General features: G+C 42.3%; 1 protein-coding gene across 7 annotated transcripts in view; it reads right to left on the reverse strand.

Annotated features, from left to right (window-relative positions):
• The window catches only part of by (focal adhesion protein tensin), a 330,425-nt gene that overhangs the window by 11,033 nt on the left and 300,690 nt on the right, over positions 1-18,702 (reverse strand). For all 7 annotated transcript variants that reach the window (XM_050189880.3, XM_050189879.3, XM_050189883.3 and 4 more), the window contains 6 exons: positions 18,548-18,693; positions 17,971-18,057; positions 11,274-11,399; positions 6,508-6,600; positions 3,430-3,507; positions 707-805 (listed from right to left, as the gene is read on the reverse strand). In XM_050189880.3, coding sequence (XP_050045837.2) covers positions 707-805; positions 3,430-3,507; positions 6,508-6,600; positions 11,274-11,399; positions 17,971-18,057; positions 18,548-18,693 — 629 coding nt within the window. The remainder of the gene's footprint in view (positions 1-706; positions 806-3,429; positions 3,508-6,507; positions 6,601-11,273; positions 11,400-17,970; positions 18,058-18,547; positions 18,694-18,702) is intronic.

An 18,702-nucleotide genomic window follows, 5' to 3' on the forward strand; every position in this document is an offset into this window, starting at 1 on the left:
TCAGATTTTTCAGCTTTGTGTTGAAATATGCATTTGTAAGCTGTAAAAAATATTTTGCTTGCTTGCTTCAGTACATTCGACGTGTGTGATTGCATGGTTCATTAAGAGCACTTTTTTCTTGAAACTGGCAACATTCAAGATGGCATCAATATACTCGATTTTTCAGATATAATTGACTGAAGTAACAATGAAAAGGAAACAGCTCATTGAAAATGAACATACAGCATTGTCCGCAGACCACCAGCCTGTAAATATACCCCAATTTGCTGACCTTTTCATACGTGTCACACAACCTGCGCAGTTGCCGAGGCCTACTTTACTGAAGAACATTTATGTGAAGATTGCCCGCAGTTGCTTATAAGTGCTGTGGTCTCCAGCTTGCAGCCTGTATGTATGTATGTATGTATGCTGATTGTTGTATGTTGCTTTTGTATCCCAAATAAATTTTAAAAACGCTGTATAAGGGTCTGTTCCCAGCAGTGCACCAGTATGATATGTCTCCGTTAAAATCAGTGCCATAATTGTTAGTGTGCTTATATATATATATATATTGCAGCAAAAAAGCATGAATGTGAATGTTGCAACAGCACTGATGTTATGGCATTGACTTGATTGGCGGAAGACCACAGTTGGTGCAGGTATATATTTGTTTAGAAAAATAATTCCTCTAAATTTTGTCTACAAACAACAGCGAGATGAGTCTCACCTGCTCCTTGCTGCAGGAGACTAGAAGCCGTAGCAGCAGTTGTTGGTGCTGTGGTGCTGTCCACAACATCGCCTGCCCAAACAGGCACACCTCCAATTTCTGCAAGGGAAAGTGAACACTCCCGTTACTGTCTTGCATCATGAAGGCAATCAACAAAGCTGTCATCACTAGAATGATTTATATCTAGGAATTTTGGTCACTGTTTGGAGAAAAGATCACATTGGTCTAAATCTAGGAATATTTTAAAATTTTATGATGGACTTTTTCTCCACAGTCACACATTGAAAACTGAGTACTACTGTTTGTGTTGATATGTATTTATATTTCAAGTACATACGTCTTCATCCTTTAAGAAGACTGAACTTGTCATTTTCTTAAAAATTAATGAGTGTTTCCAATGCATATAGGAGGCACTTCCATTGCAGTTAGATTTTGTTTCATCTTTTGGCATTTGTTGCGCTCAGTACAAACAAATACTACTGTTAAAATAAAGAACTGTATAGTGACAGAAAGAAAATTTTAACAATGAAGTTTGTCTTTTTAGATAAAAATGAGATGATAAGTTCATTTTTACAGAAAATGCAGCATGCAGATTGTACAACTACATGGGGCTTCCAAACATTCAGAGAAATCTAACAGATTTCTCTGAATCTGTTTCTCTGCTGGGGAGAAATTGGATCCCAATGTTGGTAACACTGGCAACCACACCAAAACAGCTGGTATGCATAATGAGCAGTTATGATATCAAGAGTTGCTACTAAATTTAATCAGAGCAACAGCCTATAGTGATCAGTTGGTACTACACACTGAGTACATTTATCACACAAACTTCCACATTTAACTTATTCGAATAACCTGGTATTGAGGAGTACTGTGGGGCAACAATGACACTAAAATTAGGAAACAAAATCCACAATTAGTCGAGGTCTGCATTAATCTGAAAGTGCCTCAATATTTCGCAGTACTCATGCCCCACATATCTTAATAATGAGGATGTTAGCTTTGGCAATGGATGATACCATGTTGGAAGTATGAAATTCCAATATGGCACACAACACATACCGGGTGTGCGAGGTATTTGAGAACACTATTCCTTATTGCCATAGACACCAGCAGGCTCATCATATCTATCTAGGAGTGCAGCTTCTTGTTGGTTGACCCCTTATCATTCATGCTGCACAGCTTGTTCAAAGATGGAAGCATGCAGGTTGACGCAGGAAATGAAACGATGTGCAGTCATCGTCACCCTGGCCACACACCACAGCGACTTGGAAATTGCCAACTTTCTGAACGTAGCGAAGTCTTTCGTTTACAAGGTGCGGACAGAACTGATTTGTTCTGGCGGTGACATGGCATCTGTGGTGAAAAGGAAAAAGCATAGTCAGCTGTCAGACGTCCTCGGAACTCCTGATTTTCTCCAGCGGGTGCAAGTTATGGTGAGTGACGACCCAGGGAAGTCAATGCGAGCCACTGCAAAGGAGCTCCAAGTCGCAGAGTTGAACTGCCAGGCTCGCTTTGCACAAGGACTTGAGCTGCCATTTCTATGTCATGAGGAGGGGCCAATTCATGTCATATAATACTCGGGAGAATCGTCTGCTCCAGTCCAAGCGCTTGCTAAGCAAGCTGAAGACACCTGAGGAGCCTGGAATGCTCTGTTTTCTTTTTTTCAGATGAAAAGAACTTTGACCAAGACCAAGGAATTAACCACTGTAACAATAGGTGGCTTTGAGCAAGTGTGATGAGGTGCCTACAGTGATACACACAAAATTTCCATCGTCTGTGATGGTGTTAGCCGCCGTCAGCAACAAGGGTGATGCATGCCACCACACTTTTTTACAGGAGGACTCCGTGTTAATGCTGCCGCGTACATGGAGGTGCTTTCCACCATTGTGAAGCCTTGGATAGAGACTGTTAAGAAAAAGATACCTTATGTCTTTCAGCAAAATTTGGCTCCCATCCACACCGCCTGCACCCAGGAGTGGCTGGCTGACAACTTCTACAACCATGTCACTCCCAACTTGTGGCCTCCTAGTTTTCCAGATTTATATCCGCTCGACTATTATGCCTGGGGTGCCATTGAGAGAGAGAGGCCAACAAATAGCCTCATAATACAAAAGACTCGCTGAAGGCCGTCACTACTGACTCAATGGCCAACATCTCTAAGGTCCACCTGATCCATGCATGCAGCCATTTCCAAAGCCGAATTGAATCAGTTATTGCTGTGGATGGTGGATTTATTGAGTAATTGTGGAAATAAACTGTAAGAGAAGTATTTCTCACACATTGATGAAGATGTCTGCTTTTGCTGGAGATATTCTTCTCTGCCTGAATCCAATATTCTCAAATGCCTCATGCACCCGGTATAGATAATTGCAGGGCACTTTATCTTGTCCAGAAGTAGATTCATATTATGAAGCAAGACTACTATATGCTGACCAAAAATGGTGCAAGTGAAAGATTAAAATATGTTAAAGCTTTATCACAGAAGCCAAAACTTGGCTTCTAAAGTACTTGGCTGGTAAAGCACTCAGCAGCTAAATCAACCATTTTATTACAACAGCATGCAGCGGTGCTGAGTTTTTGTGCTTGTGAAATGCTCACACACACTTAGAGAAATTTAAGCTCCTTGCATATAACTCTGCACACTGGGAGGCATATTTAACAGCACAAGGTGGCAGCATCCCACAGGCCGAAATCAAATAAACAGGTAAAGGTATACTCACCAGACTCTGGCAACAACAGTCGGCAAGGAAGAGCCAGCGGCGTGATTGAGTGCTGATAAACAAGAGCAGACAGGCTCCCTGCATACACACACAAAAATGTGTTCAGAAGTCCCCCTGGCCGCACACCACAGCAACTTGGAAATTGCCAACTTTCTGAACGTAGCGAAGTCTTTCGTTTACAAGGTGCGGACAGAACTGATTTGTTCTGGCGGTGACATGGCAGACATGGTGACAAACTGCAGTGGACCTAGTAGTTACACTCTTGAATTTTTGCTCTACATTGTGATACAGTACTCATGAAGGTGACCTCCTTGAATCAAGGACTGTCTACATTAATGAAGCAAAATATATTCGCACAGCCCAAATAACAGTAAAGATGATGCTCAGATAGAAAGGGCAACTAAGCTATGTACAGACCCACATGTAGTCTACAGGCACTACAAGAGAAGTCATATAGGTAGGTTATTATTTTTCAAATAAAGAAGACGTAAGATTAAGACTAAGGAACATTGGAAGACAAATATTTTAGATTGTGTCCAATCTTTCTTTTTTTTTTCATCCTTCTTTCTGCAAGAATCTGATATCGGGGTGTTCTAGGCTGCAATTATATACCAAGTTTTGTATCGTCCAACAAGCTGTACCCTTCTTTTTCTGTATGTACTACAGTAAAAGCTTGTTAATTCGGATCTCCCAGGACCAGGAAAAATGTCCGAATTATCCGAATGCCGAATTAACGAATGAAGAGGAAAAACAAAATTAAAATCAAGTTGGAGAAGCATACCTTTATTTACTGAAGTATTTTGCAATAGTCGTCTGCTTTATCGCGCAGATTCTGGCTGGCATCACAATTTTTCTGAACTCTTCCAAGTGGCCAACAGCCCGCAAACTGTCGGAAGTGCTCAGGAAGTACTCCAATATCAAAAGCACCTCCGTGACTTCTCGTGAGGTGCGATGAGGTCGCGGCTGCACCTCCTCGCATGACTCTGTCTGAATCATGGTCTTCCCGAGTGCCCGTGACATCATTAATAATTTCTTCATAAGTCAGGAGACCAGTCATAGCAACACAATCAACACAATCAATGTAGTCCTGAAGGGTCACATCTGTGGGAACGACAGCATCGAACGTCGGGCAGTCATCATCGGTGGACTCGGCTGACACTTCATTGGCTACTGCCGCATGCTCGGGCCTCACAAAACCGCTGTGCCGCAAACAGTTGGCGATGACTTGCGCAGGTGTACTTTTCCACACGTGGGCGTTCATGTGCACTGCACTGAGTAAGTCCACTTCATACAGCTTTCCAACTTCTGAGCATAAGATCGTTCGCTGTAGCAGGTGCTTTCGGTACTTCGACTTCACATAATGAATGATACCCTGGTCCAACGGCTGAAGGGCACATGTAGTGTTGGGCGGCAAAAAAACTACCTTGATGCTCTTCAGTTCGACTGTACAGTTATGTGCACTGCAGTTGTCAACAACCATAATTCTCTTGCGGTCCTTAGACGTGAAGTGCCGGTCTAACTGCTGCAGCCAGCCTCGAAAAATGTTCGAGGTCATCCAAGCCTTCCTGTTCGCTCTGTACTCGACAGGAAGGCTTTTGATGTTTTTAAAACAATGTGGCTTATGCACCTTCCTGATGACAACAAGTGGCAAGCACTCCGGGCTAGTCATATTGGCGGCATGAAGCACCGTTATCCTTTGCTTGCACTTCTTGCCACGGATGCACGGCTCCCCTTTGAAGGTCACCGTCTTGTCCAGCAGAGCTCTGAAAAATACAGCAGTTTCGTCTGCATTGAACACGTCACTTGGTTCATATGCAGCGATGTGCTCAAGCAGCTTCACATTTTTCCACTGGGTGGTCATGCTTTCGTCAATGCTGGCCTTTTCGCCGCACACGATTCTGAAGACGAGTTTATGTCTCTCCCAAAACCTCATGAACCACCCTTCTGAAGCTCTGAACGACTCAATCTTCATCATTGCAGCATACTTCTCACCTTGTGCCATGATGAGAGGTCCGCTCAAAGGCAGGTGCGTGTTGTGACAGTCACTAACCCACTGGAGCAAAGCTTCTTAGAGCTGGGGATGAGCTGCGGTTCGCAACCGCTTTCTTGATGCATGAAACTTCTCACTTTCGAAGGCTTGAAGAATCTGTTGTTCATTTGTCACGTACATTCCCAACGTGCTCTGCTTCCCGTTGTACTTGGTCATAATGTGCTGTCACGATTCGCCGTTCTTCAAAGCCTGCAAAATTTCCAGCTTAGTCAGCAAGTTCTTGGCTTCGTACTTCTACCAATTTGACGACGTTGCCATCACTGTAGCGCACGATGGTGGTGGCATGCAACACACGGTCACAACGAAAAAAGAAAACTCCTCAAGAAGAAATGATGCCGACTCGACAACCCAAGGGAAAAAGACGTCGAAGCAGCAGTGGAGCGAAGAAAGAAGACATCAACGTTCAGTGACGCTGCGATCACCCCCACTAATTGATGACGATGGCGATGCCTCTCAGCTTTTGGTTTCACTCCATTGGTGCCAACGCGGCTTTACCACACTTTCATGTAGCGGTAGCCATCAGCATTTGTCCAAATTAAGCGGTGCGGGGCCGAATTCTGACAAATTAACGAAGGTTTGGTCCCATAGACTAACATGCACTTTGGCCGGGAACAATAGAGCCGTCCGAATTATCCGAATTTCCGAATTAACGGGTGTCGAATTAACAAGCTTTTACTGTACCTGCATAAATAACACTATATAGAAAATTGTTAGTTGTTTAGAGTGTGTCTGATCAGTTGTTGGTGTTTCTTTGGTCATTTTGAGTCTGCAAAGCTGCCACTGTAGGAGACTGTAGTACAGTAAGTCTGCTGTCATGCACATCTTTCTGCACTAGTCTTACACCGTTTATTCCTTTTTTCATGTAAAAGAAAAAAAAAGGTGACTGAATGTCATTAATGCAGCCATGTTTCATCATGTAGAATACTGGACACAACTGTGCCACACATGTAAACTCTAAGCAATGATTTGCAGACATCCAGCACTAGACATGTGGTGTAACACAATAATAAAATAGAAAGAATACTCACCAAAAACTGGTTCATTGGCACAGCCCTTGAGTCGAACTCCCTTGGCGGTAGGCTCGATCAAGAAATGCCGCACCAGCTCATTCGATGGGTCACCTTTATGTGGAATAGAAAAACTCTTAGTTCAATGTCAAAACATGGAAAGGGAAAACAAATTTTATTCAAGTTTTACTGAGATCATTCTATTTTTATTAATGCACAACTAAAGCCTCCCCTACAGATGTCTGATACTAAAATTTATTAAGATGACTGAAGCTATAGTAAGTACTATGATCAAAGTTATTTTAGCAGTCCTATCAAACATGAGAAATTTTCAAATAATGTGTGCACCATATATTGAAAAAAATTCAATTTAGAAGGTAAGCTAAAGTAAGAGATAAAAGACTACATTCATTGGCATATTATCATTTCAAAATTTGTACATTTCCTTAGTGTAAATGGGCAAATTATTAGCAGACAAAATGAAGACAAATGAAAACCATTAATAAATAAAGACCACATTTGTGACATTAGTGGCAGTTTGAGCTGCCACTGATATCATGGATATCGTGGATTTGAAATAACTGCCTGAGAATTTTTGTGCAAAAGAAAGTCACCCAAAGCTCGCAGGTCGAGTCCTTGCTTGTTAAACAGTACACAATACTTCTATATCGGTAAACAATTAACTAGCAAATGCAGTGGCAGTCTTTGACATGAGTCAGAGAGAGCTAGTGTGGAAAATTCAAGGTGGCATTGCCATTTCTCCTTTGTTCTCGCATTCTATTTGGCGCACAAAGGCTCTAGTTCCTGAGACTGACAAATTCAGTAATTTGTAGTTACATCCTACAAATGTAGATTAACTTCATATTTCCCTATAGTGTGCTTTAAATGTGTTGAACTGCAAACTTACTTTATTGACACAAATCATAGATACCTGTACTTTTGTAAGTGCATGAATCCAGAATGCAGGCAAATATGGAAGCTTTCCAGGCAGCAATGCATTGACACTGAACATTAACATCCAACATCTGCAGACCTTTTAAGATACATTTAGAGGGAGCTGTCAAACATCCAGCAGTAGGTAACTTATAAAATAAGTCAGGATGGTGCAGAAAGATTATGACACATATTGCTGCATCTGATAAATCGACAGAAATAACTGTGCAGTAGTTGCAAATATATAAGCAAAAAAAATTACAGTATTGCCGCAAAGATTCTAAATGATGTTACTCTTGAGTGGTGGTACAATAATGATAGCGAGGTGTATGTAAGGGGGGGGGGGGGGGGGGGACGAATCTCTGTAACTACTTCCTCCCAGCTCCCCAGATCTGACTCAATGTTAACCTAAGTAGAGGTAGCCCTAGAAGCTTCTGTTACAGTCAGTACTCTAATTTGCAGCAGTTTCGGCCGTGGACCACTAGGAAGGCTGATTTACAGCCCAAACTGTTGGAAGATTAAAGCATTAACATAACCATACAGGTGTGCCTTACAATAATTGCTGTATATATTGCAATTAAGGCATAAAAGGTTGTCCCTCTGAGTGCTTGATTTATGCAAACTTCTGCCCTGTGCACTTTATTTCTCTCTCTCTCTCTCGCACACACACTCGCACACACACACACAAACAAACATTGTGTACTCTTTGTGAAGAGAGGGTTTACTGGGACATGATGCAACCGACGGCCTTGAGTGCCAGGTGAGGTTCCGCTATCCCTAGGCAAGCGTCTTCTATCTCCACCCTCTGTTACCCTGTGTCCCACTACAGCTTGTGGCACATACCCAAATGATATAAAATTGTCACGCTTGTAACACTATATATTCATATATGTTCATTACATAGCGATGGCCTTGACACTGGAAGCATTGATGCTTTCAGATAGTGTGTGTAGGTTTACTGACCAGTTGCCTTCACCCAAAATGTTCACACAGACGTGACACCTACGACAGAAAGGATGTTCCACATCCACCGCCAAAGCTTGTGAGTTGTGGCACTGGCTACCGTTCTCAGGGTTAGTTCTACTAGATAAACATAAATCGCCCTGAAAGTGGGTGGGAAAACAGCGCTGTGGTAGCTCAATTGGTAAGAGGATTGCACGTGTTATGCAAAGAAGCGGATTCATGCCCCACATGCAGCCAGTTCTCTTTTCATCCGTTTTCATTTACCTTAACTTACCATTTCTTGAATTCAATTAATAAGTACAAGTAATTTCTCCTATGCCATCCTTGGAGTCCTTGTTCGTTGGCTTCTTATAATATGAGTATATATATATGTATTATGAGCGCAATGTGTGACTTTGATCTTCCTCATCTGTATAAATTATCACCAACACATGTTGTGCCTTCTTCATCATCAGAGCTCAAGCTCAGCAAGGATGAAGCGATTCGTTATAACAAACACACGCACACATGCACACAGAGGCACATGCATACACTTCCCTTAAAGCCTCTAAAGACCATCATGATTTCTTGCCAAAGTGTACGACCCCGCCAGAAAAACATCCTGGCTGCACTCATCATCATCATCATCATCATCATCATCATCATCTGCCTGTTTTATGTCCACTGCAGGACGAAGGCCTCTCCCTGTGATCTGCAATTACCCCTGTCCTGTGCCAACCGATTCTAACTAGCGCCCGCGAATTTCCTAATTTCATCACTCCACCTAGTCTTCTGTCATCCTCCATTGCGTTTCCCTTCTCTTGGTACCCATTCTGTAACCCTAATGGTCCAACGGTAATCTAACCTGTGCATTACGTGACCTGCCCAGCTCCATTTCTTTCTCTTAATGTCAATTAGAATATCGTCTATACCCGTTTGCTCTCTGATCCAAACCGCTCTCTTTCTGTCTCTTAACGTTATGTCTAGCAATATTTTATATAATACTGAGAGTAAGCTAATGGGCCTATAATTTTTCAATTCTTTAACGTCTCCCTTTTTGTGGATTAGTATAATAATTGCATTCTTCCAGTTTTCTGGGACCTTTGCAGTCGATAGACACTTTGTATAAGGAGCCACCAGTTTTTCAAGCATTATGTCTTCTCCATCTTTGATTAAATTGACTGTTATTCCATCTTCTCCTGTCGCTCTTTCTTGTTTCATGTCTTGCAAGGCCCTTCTGACCTCATCGCTAGCTATAGGAGGAGTTTCTGTAGCCTGTTCATTACTGTTTCTAATTGAGGTATCCCGACTCCTCTGGGTATTGTACGGGTCAGTATAGAATTCTTCCGCTGCTTTTACTATACCTTCGAGATTGCTGATATTACCCTGCTTATCTTTTAGTGCATACATCCTGGTTTGTCCTATGCCAAGTTTCTTTCTCACTGATTTCAGGCTGCGTCCATTTTTTACGGCTTCTTCAGTCTTTCTCGCGTTATGGTTTCCAATATCACCTATTTTCGCCTTGCTGATCAGTTTTGACAGTTCTGCGAGTTCTATCTTATCTCTTGAGTTCGACACTTTAATTTTTTTTTTTTCGTTTCTTTATTAGGTCCTTTGTTACTTGGGAGAGCTTGCCTACTGGTTGCCTCGGTGCCTTGCCTTCCACTTCAATTGCTGCCTCTGAAGCCGACCTAGTTACGGTTTCATTCATTAGCTCTATGTCATCATCATCTCTCTTTTCTAAGGCTGCACATTTGTTTGCAAGTACCAGCCTGAATTTGTCTGCTTTTACCCTTACTGCGTCTAGGTTGACCCGTTTCTTCTTGACTAATTTTGCTCTTTCTCTCTTCAAATTGAGGTGAATCCTAGCCCTCACTAACCTATCATCACTGCACTTTACCCTACCTATCGTTTCTACATCCTGTACTATGATGGGATCAGCAGAAAGTATGAAGTCAATTTCATTTTTTGTTTCACCATTAGGGCTTTTCCAGGTCCACTTTCTGTTGGTGCGCTTGCTGAAAAAGGTGTTCATTATTCGAAGCTTATTCCTTTCTGCAAATTCTACCAGCATCTCTCCTCTAGCATTTTTAGAATCCACGCTGTAGTTGCCAATTGCTTGTTAACCAGCCTGCTTTTTCCCTACTTCTGCATTGAAGTCACCCATTACTACAGTACACTGAGTTTGCACTTTTCTCATCGCTAATTTAACATCTTCATAAAACTGGTCTACTTTCTCATCATCGTGACTGAATGTTGGAGCATAGGCTTGTACTACCTTTAATCTATACCTCTTATTAAGTTTGATTACGACTACAGCTACCCTCTCATTAATGCTGTAGAATTAGTCAATGTTGCCCGCTATATCCTTATGGATTAAGAATCCTACCCCGTATTACTTATCTAGGAGACCTCTATAGCAGAGGACATGTCCATTATTTAGCAATGTATAGGCCTCACCAGTTCTTCTAATCTCACTAAGGCCAATCATATCCCAAACATATCCCTGGGTGCACTAATGCACCCTAAAGCACACTGTAAAGGCAACAGGGGGTTAAAAGTGACCCATAAACGCATAGTAGGGATTAAGCACACATCTAGGTCAAATACTCGTGACAAAGCCACTGCTGTGAATGAAATCTTCCAGGAGGCGTTTCATTCATTATATTAGCTGTAATATTTGTGTCACTTTGTTTACATTGTGCTTTTCCCTATTTATCTCAATGACCTCATACATTGACCATTACAGTGTGGCACTCAATTGCTTGCCTTCAATGCAGTAAATACACTATAAGTGCCCTTATTTGAGCCACACACACACACCTGCAGACACCAACTATGTTTGATAAGGCTGTTGAGAAAATGAAAGCATCGATAATAACAAGTCCCAAACTGCTACCAAAAGTGGCTACCTGATCGAGTCTGGACATTGGGAGGTGGGCTGGCCACCTTGAGTGCCAGACCAAAGGCACCAGGGAAGGAGTTGCTGTCCCGCACAATGAATGTGCCTGGTGGCTTCGTCTTCAACACGTGGATGGCTGCAAGAAAACATTTGGTTATTTGCAGTTGGCATTTTTCCCCCACAATAAATCTGTATCAAGCCCAAGATGATTTATCCGAACCTTGCAGTTCCTTAACCCTTTCAGTGTCGGTTTTTTTCAGAGGTGATGCACCCCTAGCATGAGGTTTGTTTCTCAGATATAATAAAATGAACACAACAGTTTATTTTTGCTTGAGAAGAAATTTTTAAAAATGACACGTCTAAACGCCAATGCTCTCTTGGTGTGCTCCTCAAAATGCTGTTTGACAAAAAGAATGTCGAAAGGAACATGGCAGGACAGAAACACAGAAAAGTACTGGTATGTCAGTGATTCTGAAAGGGTTGAAGCACAGACTTGTTATTTATTTATTTATTTATTTATCTATTCATTCAAAATACTACAAGCAATTGAATGATTTGTCACAAGCAGGAGGAGCTATGATGGCAAATGATAAGGCAAATGACAGAACTTACGTAATGAGTCGAATTAAAATATGTACAATGCAATATTGATTTAAAATATTCAAACAACAAAAATTTTTTAAAAGCAAGAGATGTATTGCCCAATTTCGGCAGCGAAATTACTCAACGCGACATCAGTACACACACACACACCAGCAAACTGTCCCAGCTAACTTTAGTAATGCAAATGCCATGTAGCTGGAGAGAACAAAGGTAATGTTGTTTGCTGTCGCTTGGAGGTACTCAAACTATTTTTGTTCATTCTGCCTAATTAGATAATTAGACTGAACTAATTAACTTCTCAAATACTATAATTAGATGAAAAGTGCCAATCATAATATTGTAGAGCGACACGAAAAACTCCGAATACAGCTTCCTGTTCCTCAATACATGCTACATAAAAGTCTTTTTCCGAGCATGAAAGTAGCCCATGAACACATGCAAAGTGCCTCGAGCAGCCAGTCGGCGGCAATTTTGCATGCATTTGTGGGCTTCTTTCATGCTCGGGAAAAAACACTTTTATGTAGCACGTACTGAGCAACAGAAGGCTGTATCGGGAGTTTTTCAAGTCGCTCTACAATTTTCCGATTGACACTTTTCCTCTAAGTATAGTATTTTAGAAGCTGATTAATTAATTCAGACTAATTATCTAATTAGTCGGAATGAAAAATATAGTTTGAGTATCTCCAAGCGACGGCAAACAACATTACCTTTGTTCTGCCCAGCTACGCTGCATTTGCATATCTTTAAACTCTGGCTAAAGTTAGCTGGGGCACCTTGTATATATACACTAGAACCTCATTGACACGTTCCCGTTACTGCGATAAGCATCTTCGCCTATCTGTTTCACAGCGCGTAGTGCCGCCGGAAGCGTATAGCGCACGCTTTTAAGTGGCGATAACCGAAATGCGGCGCCGTTCCCTGCTGTAGATTAATTTTGTGATCGTATACGTTTTCCGGCCTCTAGGTTCCATGTGAACAAGAAAAGGCGCGAGGCGCGCGCGATCCAGAACAGTGGCCGCCCGTCTCACGTAAAAACACAGCGCGCACTGTTTCTTTTTCCGGTACTGGCAAGTCTCCGCCCGGGTCGCCGTACGCCGAATTCACAGCTATCACCGCCAACACTATAGCGATAAGCATCTTGGCCTATCTGTTTCACAGCGCGTGGTGCCGCCGGAAGCGTATGCGCACGCTTTTAAGTGGCGATAACCGAAAGGCGGCGCCGTTCCCTGCTGTAGACTGTGATCGTATAAGTTTTCTGGCCGCTAGGTTCCATGTGAACAAGAAAAGGCGCGAGGCGCGCGCGACCCTGAACAGTAGCCGCCAGTGGCCAGCGGCAGCACGAAACGTTCGCTTCGGGAAAGCAGGCGGGCTACTCTCTGCGGATCTCGCCCAAGCGTTGTGACAGGACTGCTTGTGGAGTGAGACCTATTATGCTTGCCTGTGCACGCGTGAACCCATGCTTGTTAATCTAATTGGCAAGCGAATGCTTACTGCACTTTATACGCCCAATAAAACTACGAACCAGTTGGTTATACAGCACAACCTCGATATAACAAAGTCTGTAAAGCCGGCAACTTATCGTTGTATCGAAATTTCGTTATACTGAAATTTGACCTTTCATGCAAACAAGTACAGTCGCCTAGGGATTTCTCTTCCATTGAATTGGCCACAAAGTCTTCTTAATTATCGTGCAATCGTAAGAAAGTAATTTCAATAGAAAAACATTCTATTTTGTTTATTGAGAGGTGTGGTTTCATGACTGAGATATGGTTTCATGCCTTGTCAACGATATCTTCACATCGGCGGTACGAAGCGACGCCTGCAATGCTTTCGCGTACTCCGCCCCCCCTTCCGTCTTCTGGCTGATGTCGCCCGCAGTAGGACAACGCGGTCATGAAAAGCGCAGGCAGAGGAGAGAGAACACTTCGTCTGCCTCTTGCTTCAACGCGTCTCTGAATTTCGAGATTACGCAATCTCCAGCATTAAACGCACGCGAAGACAGCGCATATGAAACCACGGCTATCTCGGCTTGCGCACAATTGCACCCGCTTCAGATTACTTCTAAGATAGGGCGTGCGGGCCACATAAGCTGACAGCTACGCGCAGCCATGGCTGGGCAAGAGGACAAGTCGTCGCCCACCTGCCTCCCTTCCCTATCACGCGCTCGTTCACGTTACCTCGCGCTTGCCTGCCCCTTTTCCTCGCTCGTGCGGGGAAGCGGGCGCGCATCAAGCCACAATCCTTCTCGGCTCACCCTAGCACCCACAGCATACGGCGCGCGAGGCGCTATCAGATCTTATCGCCCTTAAGCTTTATACGGGACGGGACATGACGGCGAGAAAGATCTAGATTCTATGCTGCTCCGCTTCGGCGCTCCTTGTCACACTACATGCGATTGGAGAAGTGTATTCCTTTGTAAGCATGTCATTGCATGTAAATGCATTCGCAGCCGCAAGTATTTCAACCATTTGGCCATCTGCGTCCTCGGCACTTTCCACTTACTGCCTCGGCATGCTTTCGTGGTGGCTGTGAAATTTCGTTATATTGAAATAGTGTATGACCAACCTTCGTTATATTGATGTTCAAAATATATGGTGTTCTATCGACAATCAGTTTATAAAAAGTTAAATAGTTCGTTATATCTAGAAAAGTAAGTATGTTGAAGTTCGTTATATCGATGTTGAACTATACATTGCTACCGCTATGGATGCACCGCCTTTCAGGCGACACTGTGACTTTTTTATTTTGCATTGTCTTTGGCTTGCTAATAATTCCCATAACCCCTAGCTCGCAATGCTCTGTAGCGTAGAAATGGATATAACGAATACAGTTCAGCTCCCCTTCACCTTCGTTACAAAACGTTTTTATTGTAAATCAAAATTTGCATTTAATATTTTTGACCACGGTGCAGTGTGTTGTGTACACAGAACGCAGAAAAGTGTAGAGAGCCTGCACTTGTGACATTACCAGAAAAAGAACAAGACAGACAAAGGCACGTACATATGTAGGCTTACTAGGAGAGAGTATATAAAACACTCTGTTTCGCTAGTTGGTGCATTGTATTTAAGAAAAAACCAGCCAAAAAAAGATGCCCACAAGAAACATACAAGACAGGACAGAGGCTGATCCTGTCTTCTTTCCTGTCTTTCAGCCTCTTTCCTGTCTTCTTGTATGTTTCTTGCGTGCGTCTTTATCAGGCTCGTTTTCTCTTAAAGAGAGTACATAGTTTGCCTGTGTATATGCTCGCATATACAGGGACACTAGGAGAGCGCAGAAGTCAGCGCCATTGGGAGTCTGTGGTGAGGGATTGGCTAGCGATTTAGCTGTGGGGCTGTTCCGACGCGTTGTAAGGTAGCAGACAGCTCGCGGGAGTTTTGAACTGTTGCATCAAATGAGTTACTAGCACCGTCACATGACACCATATTTAGGCTTCATCAAACCGAAACGATACAAAAATCCTCATTACGAAATAAAAAAAGGATTGTCTAATATAGTTATAGAAAACTTTCATTTCGTTAAAAAGAGGTATTAAATGCATGGATTTTAAACTGTTATAACCAATTTCGATACAGAAAGGTTCAACGTATTACAACGACATTAGCATGTGGAATTCAAATTGAAAAAAAAAATTATGGGGTTTTACGTGCCAAAACCACTTTCTGATTATGAGGCACGCCGTAGTGGAGGACTCCGGAAATTTTGACCACCTGGGGTTCTTTAACGTGCACCTAAATCTAAGTACACGGGAGTTTTCGCATTTCGCCCCCCTCGAAATGCGGCCGCCGCGGCCGGGATTCGATCCCGCGACCTCGTGCTCAGCAGCCTAACACCATAGCCACTGAGCAACCACGGCGGGTGGAATTCAAATTGAGCTAGCTTCCATATAGTAATGCTATCTACTACATATAGTAGTCTACTATATATATATATATATATATATATATATATATATATATATATATATATATATATATATATATATATATATATAGTGCCAGCTTTCATATAGCAAATCCACCCCCTCGTGAGGCGTAATCGCTATAATTGTTAAAAATTCTACTGTGGCCTCAGCAGTTGAAAGCAATGTCCCAGAAATAGTGGGGTGTAAAGCAATGTTTCAAACACTGTATGCCTTGTTGGGGTCATTTACAAACCACCTGCTCAGCACTCAAGTTTCTGGACGAATTAAATAGTTTTCTTTGTGGCCATGTGAATGAGAGCACCCGGCTTATACTGACCAAAGACTTTAACCTACCACATATTAATTGGGATGCTTTCTTGCACGGTCACGTTGAAACTTACTGTGGTGAAAAGTGTTTGGAAATAATGTTTACTCAGAACCTAAAGCAAATAGTCAGTGAAGATACAAGAGTAACGCCTTCATCTAGGTTGATATTGGATCTGGTGTTCCCATTAAATAAATTAGATGATTATGATATGTATGTTGATGATGGTGTTGTTGATCACAAAATGGTTTCTGTTACAATTCCATTAAGTGTGTCACGAACTAGATCTTATAAGACTGTACAAGTGAAGGATTACTAGGCTAAGGTATTCATTTAGCCAATTTTAGTATATATCCGAGCAGGAAACTGTAGAAGAATTATGGAAGCGCTTCAAATGCATAATCAAACATTGCCTTCACGAATTCATTCCTAGCAGAGTGAAGAAAATAAAGAAGCATAATCCCTGGATAACGCAAGATAATGTTCATAAGAAGCAGAAATAAATAGACTGTGTAAAAGAAAGTATCACTCCACGGAAATAGCATGTGCATGATGGGAACTGAAGGATTCACTGTTAGAATTTAAGTACTATTTTTTTAATCGCAAGCTAGTACTTTTCTTAAACATTCGCCTTGACAGTTTTGGCGTTATGTGGCTGATAGGCAGGACAATATTATCCAACTAAAATGTGGTGATGAAATTCTGACCCAAAAGGCTGCCATTGTAGACAGCCTGAACTGTTTTCTTTTTTTTCAGTCAGTTTTCACGCGACACAAAAGTGACCAGGGAGACATGGGTATGACATGCTACTTATCTGAATCGATTGGAGATATTGTTATCAGCCAAGAAGGATTATTTGAACAACTTCTGCCTCTTGATTTAAAAAAATCGAGCGGGCCCAATGAAATAACCACCTCTTTTTTGAAGCGTTATGCGGAGTGGTTGTCACACTACTTGAACATTATTTTCCGAAAATCCCTTTGTACTAACTCGGTACCACGTGACTGGAGCAAAGCTTTCATCATTCCTGTGTTTAAAAGTGGTGATTGATTCTCTGCAAACAATTACCAACCTGTTTCACTTACATCCGTTTGCTGCAAGACATTAGAACACATCATAGCCAAGCACATTATCGCATTTTTGGAAAGCAAAAATTATTTTTATTCTAATCAGCATGTTTCAGGAGTGGCGTTTCAATTACAATGTAGCTTATTGAAACGATTCATGACTTTGCGAGTGTTTTGAACATGCAACGACAACTTGATGTCAAATGTGTAGATTTTGCTAAAGCTTTCAATAAGGTGCCGCACAATAGATTGATGATTAAACTCTGTCTTGTCAGACTTAGTCAATCTGTGCTGTGTTGGATCGAAGCTTACCTGAAAGATAGGAAGAAATACGTGAAAATAGAAGATATCATGTCTGGTTCACTAGAAGTACTTTCAGGAGTCCCGCAGGGCTTAGTTCTCGGGCCGTTATCATTTTTGATATATATATTAATGATACTGCAGAGATAGCAAAGCTACCTGTAAAGCTCAAACTGTTTGCAGACGATTGCTTAATTTCCGCACAAGTAGCTAATGGGGATGATCAGCTAAAAATTAACCAGTGTTACAGGTGTTACACTTGTGGTGTCAAACTTGGGGAATGGAGATAAACAACTCAAAGTCAACAATTAGCCCCATTTTAAAAAAGAAAAAGATAATTCCATCTGAATATCACATCAGCAATCACGCCTCGTTGACAGTAGATACTTTCAAGTACCTTTGCGTTGCAATTATGCATAACTTAAGGTGATGTACACATATTGCGTACACATACGCTAGAGAGGCGCACAAGATATGTCTAACTGCTTCAACCTTCTAGACAAGCACATACCTTCTTCCCTGCTGATGTTGGGCTTGTACCAATACTTGGAGGTGTCCTTCACAAAAACAGGGTGGTGATGGATGACTTCAGGAGAGTCTGCATTTGCAAAGGGAAAAAGATTAGTGCCCTTCCATTCTGTGAAGCACGATAACCAGCGAAGCTGTATTGGGATGACTATATTACAACTATATTGATTTATATTGTTATTGGTATAAAGACACATACACGTAACTTCATGGTTTTATCATCTTTATTTTGTGTCATTCGTTACCACAGAGACCATAGCTTTGTGGTCTCTGTGGTACACCGCAATCGGTTGTACAGCTATGCTAGACACATTCTTGTCAAAGGTTAACTCTATACACAACCGGTGATGTGCTGACCGGCGTGATCAGCACATTGACGTCCATGTAGCACTCAATTACACACCTTTCTGACAGGAAGGATACAATCCGCTTGCCGTCGGGGCGCACTAGCTTGACGTTAAACTCAATGATTGGTGTTATTGCGTTTTATTATGGTTTTCGACCCTCCAATGGGAGCAAAGGCCAGGAAGTCTCTTCTTGGAAAGCCGCAGTATACTCGCCTGTCAAGGAGAGCATGCTTGATCTTCTCGACTGGCCGAAATAGACGGTCGGCGAGCTTTGGCCGTTGGGGCTTGTCGGAAGTCCCGAAGACGGCGGCAGGCTCTGCTGCAAGGCACTCACGGTGGCTGGCGAGGGGCTCCTCCGACTGAAAAGG

The sequence above is a fragment of the Dermacentor andersoni genome, chromosome 2, assembly GCF_023375885.2.
Source record: "Dermacentor andersoni chromosome 2, qqDerAnde1_hic_scaffold, whole genome shotgun sequence".
NCBI classification, from domain to species: domain Eukaryota; kingdom Metazoa; phylum Arthropoda; class Arachnida; order Ixodida; family Ixodidae; genus Dermacentor; species Dermacentor andersoni.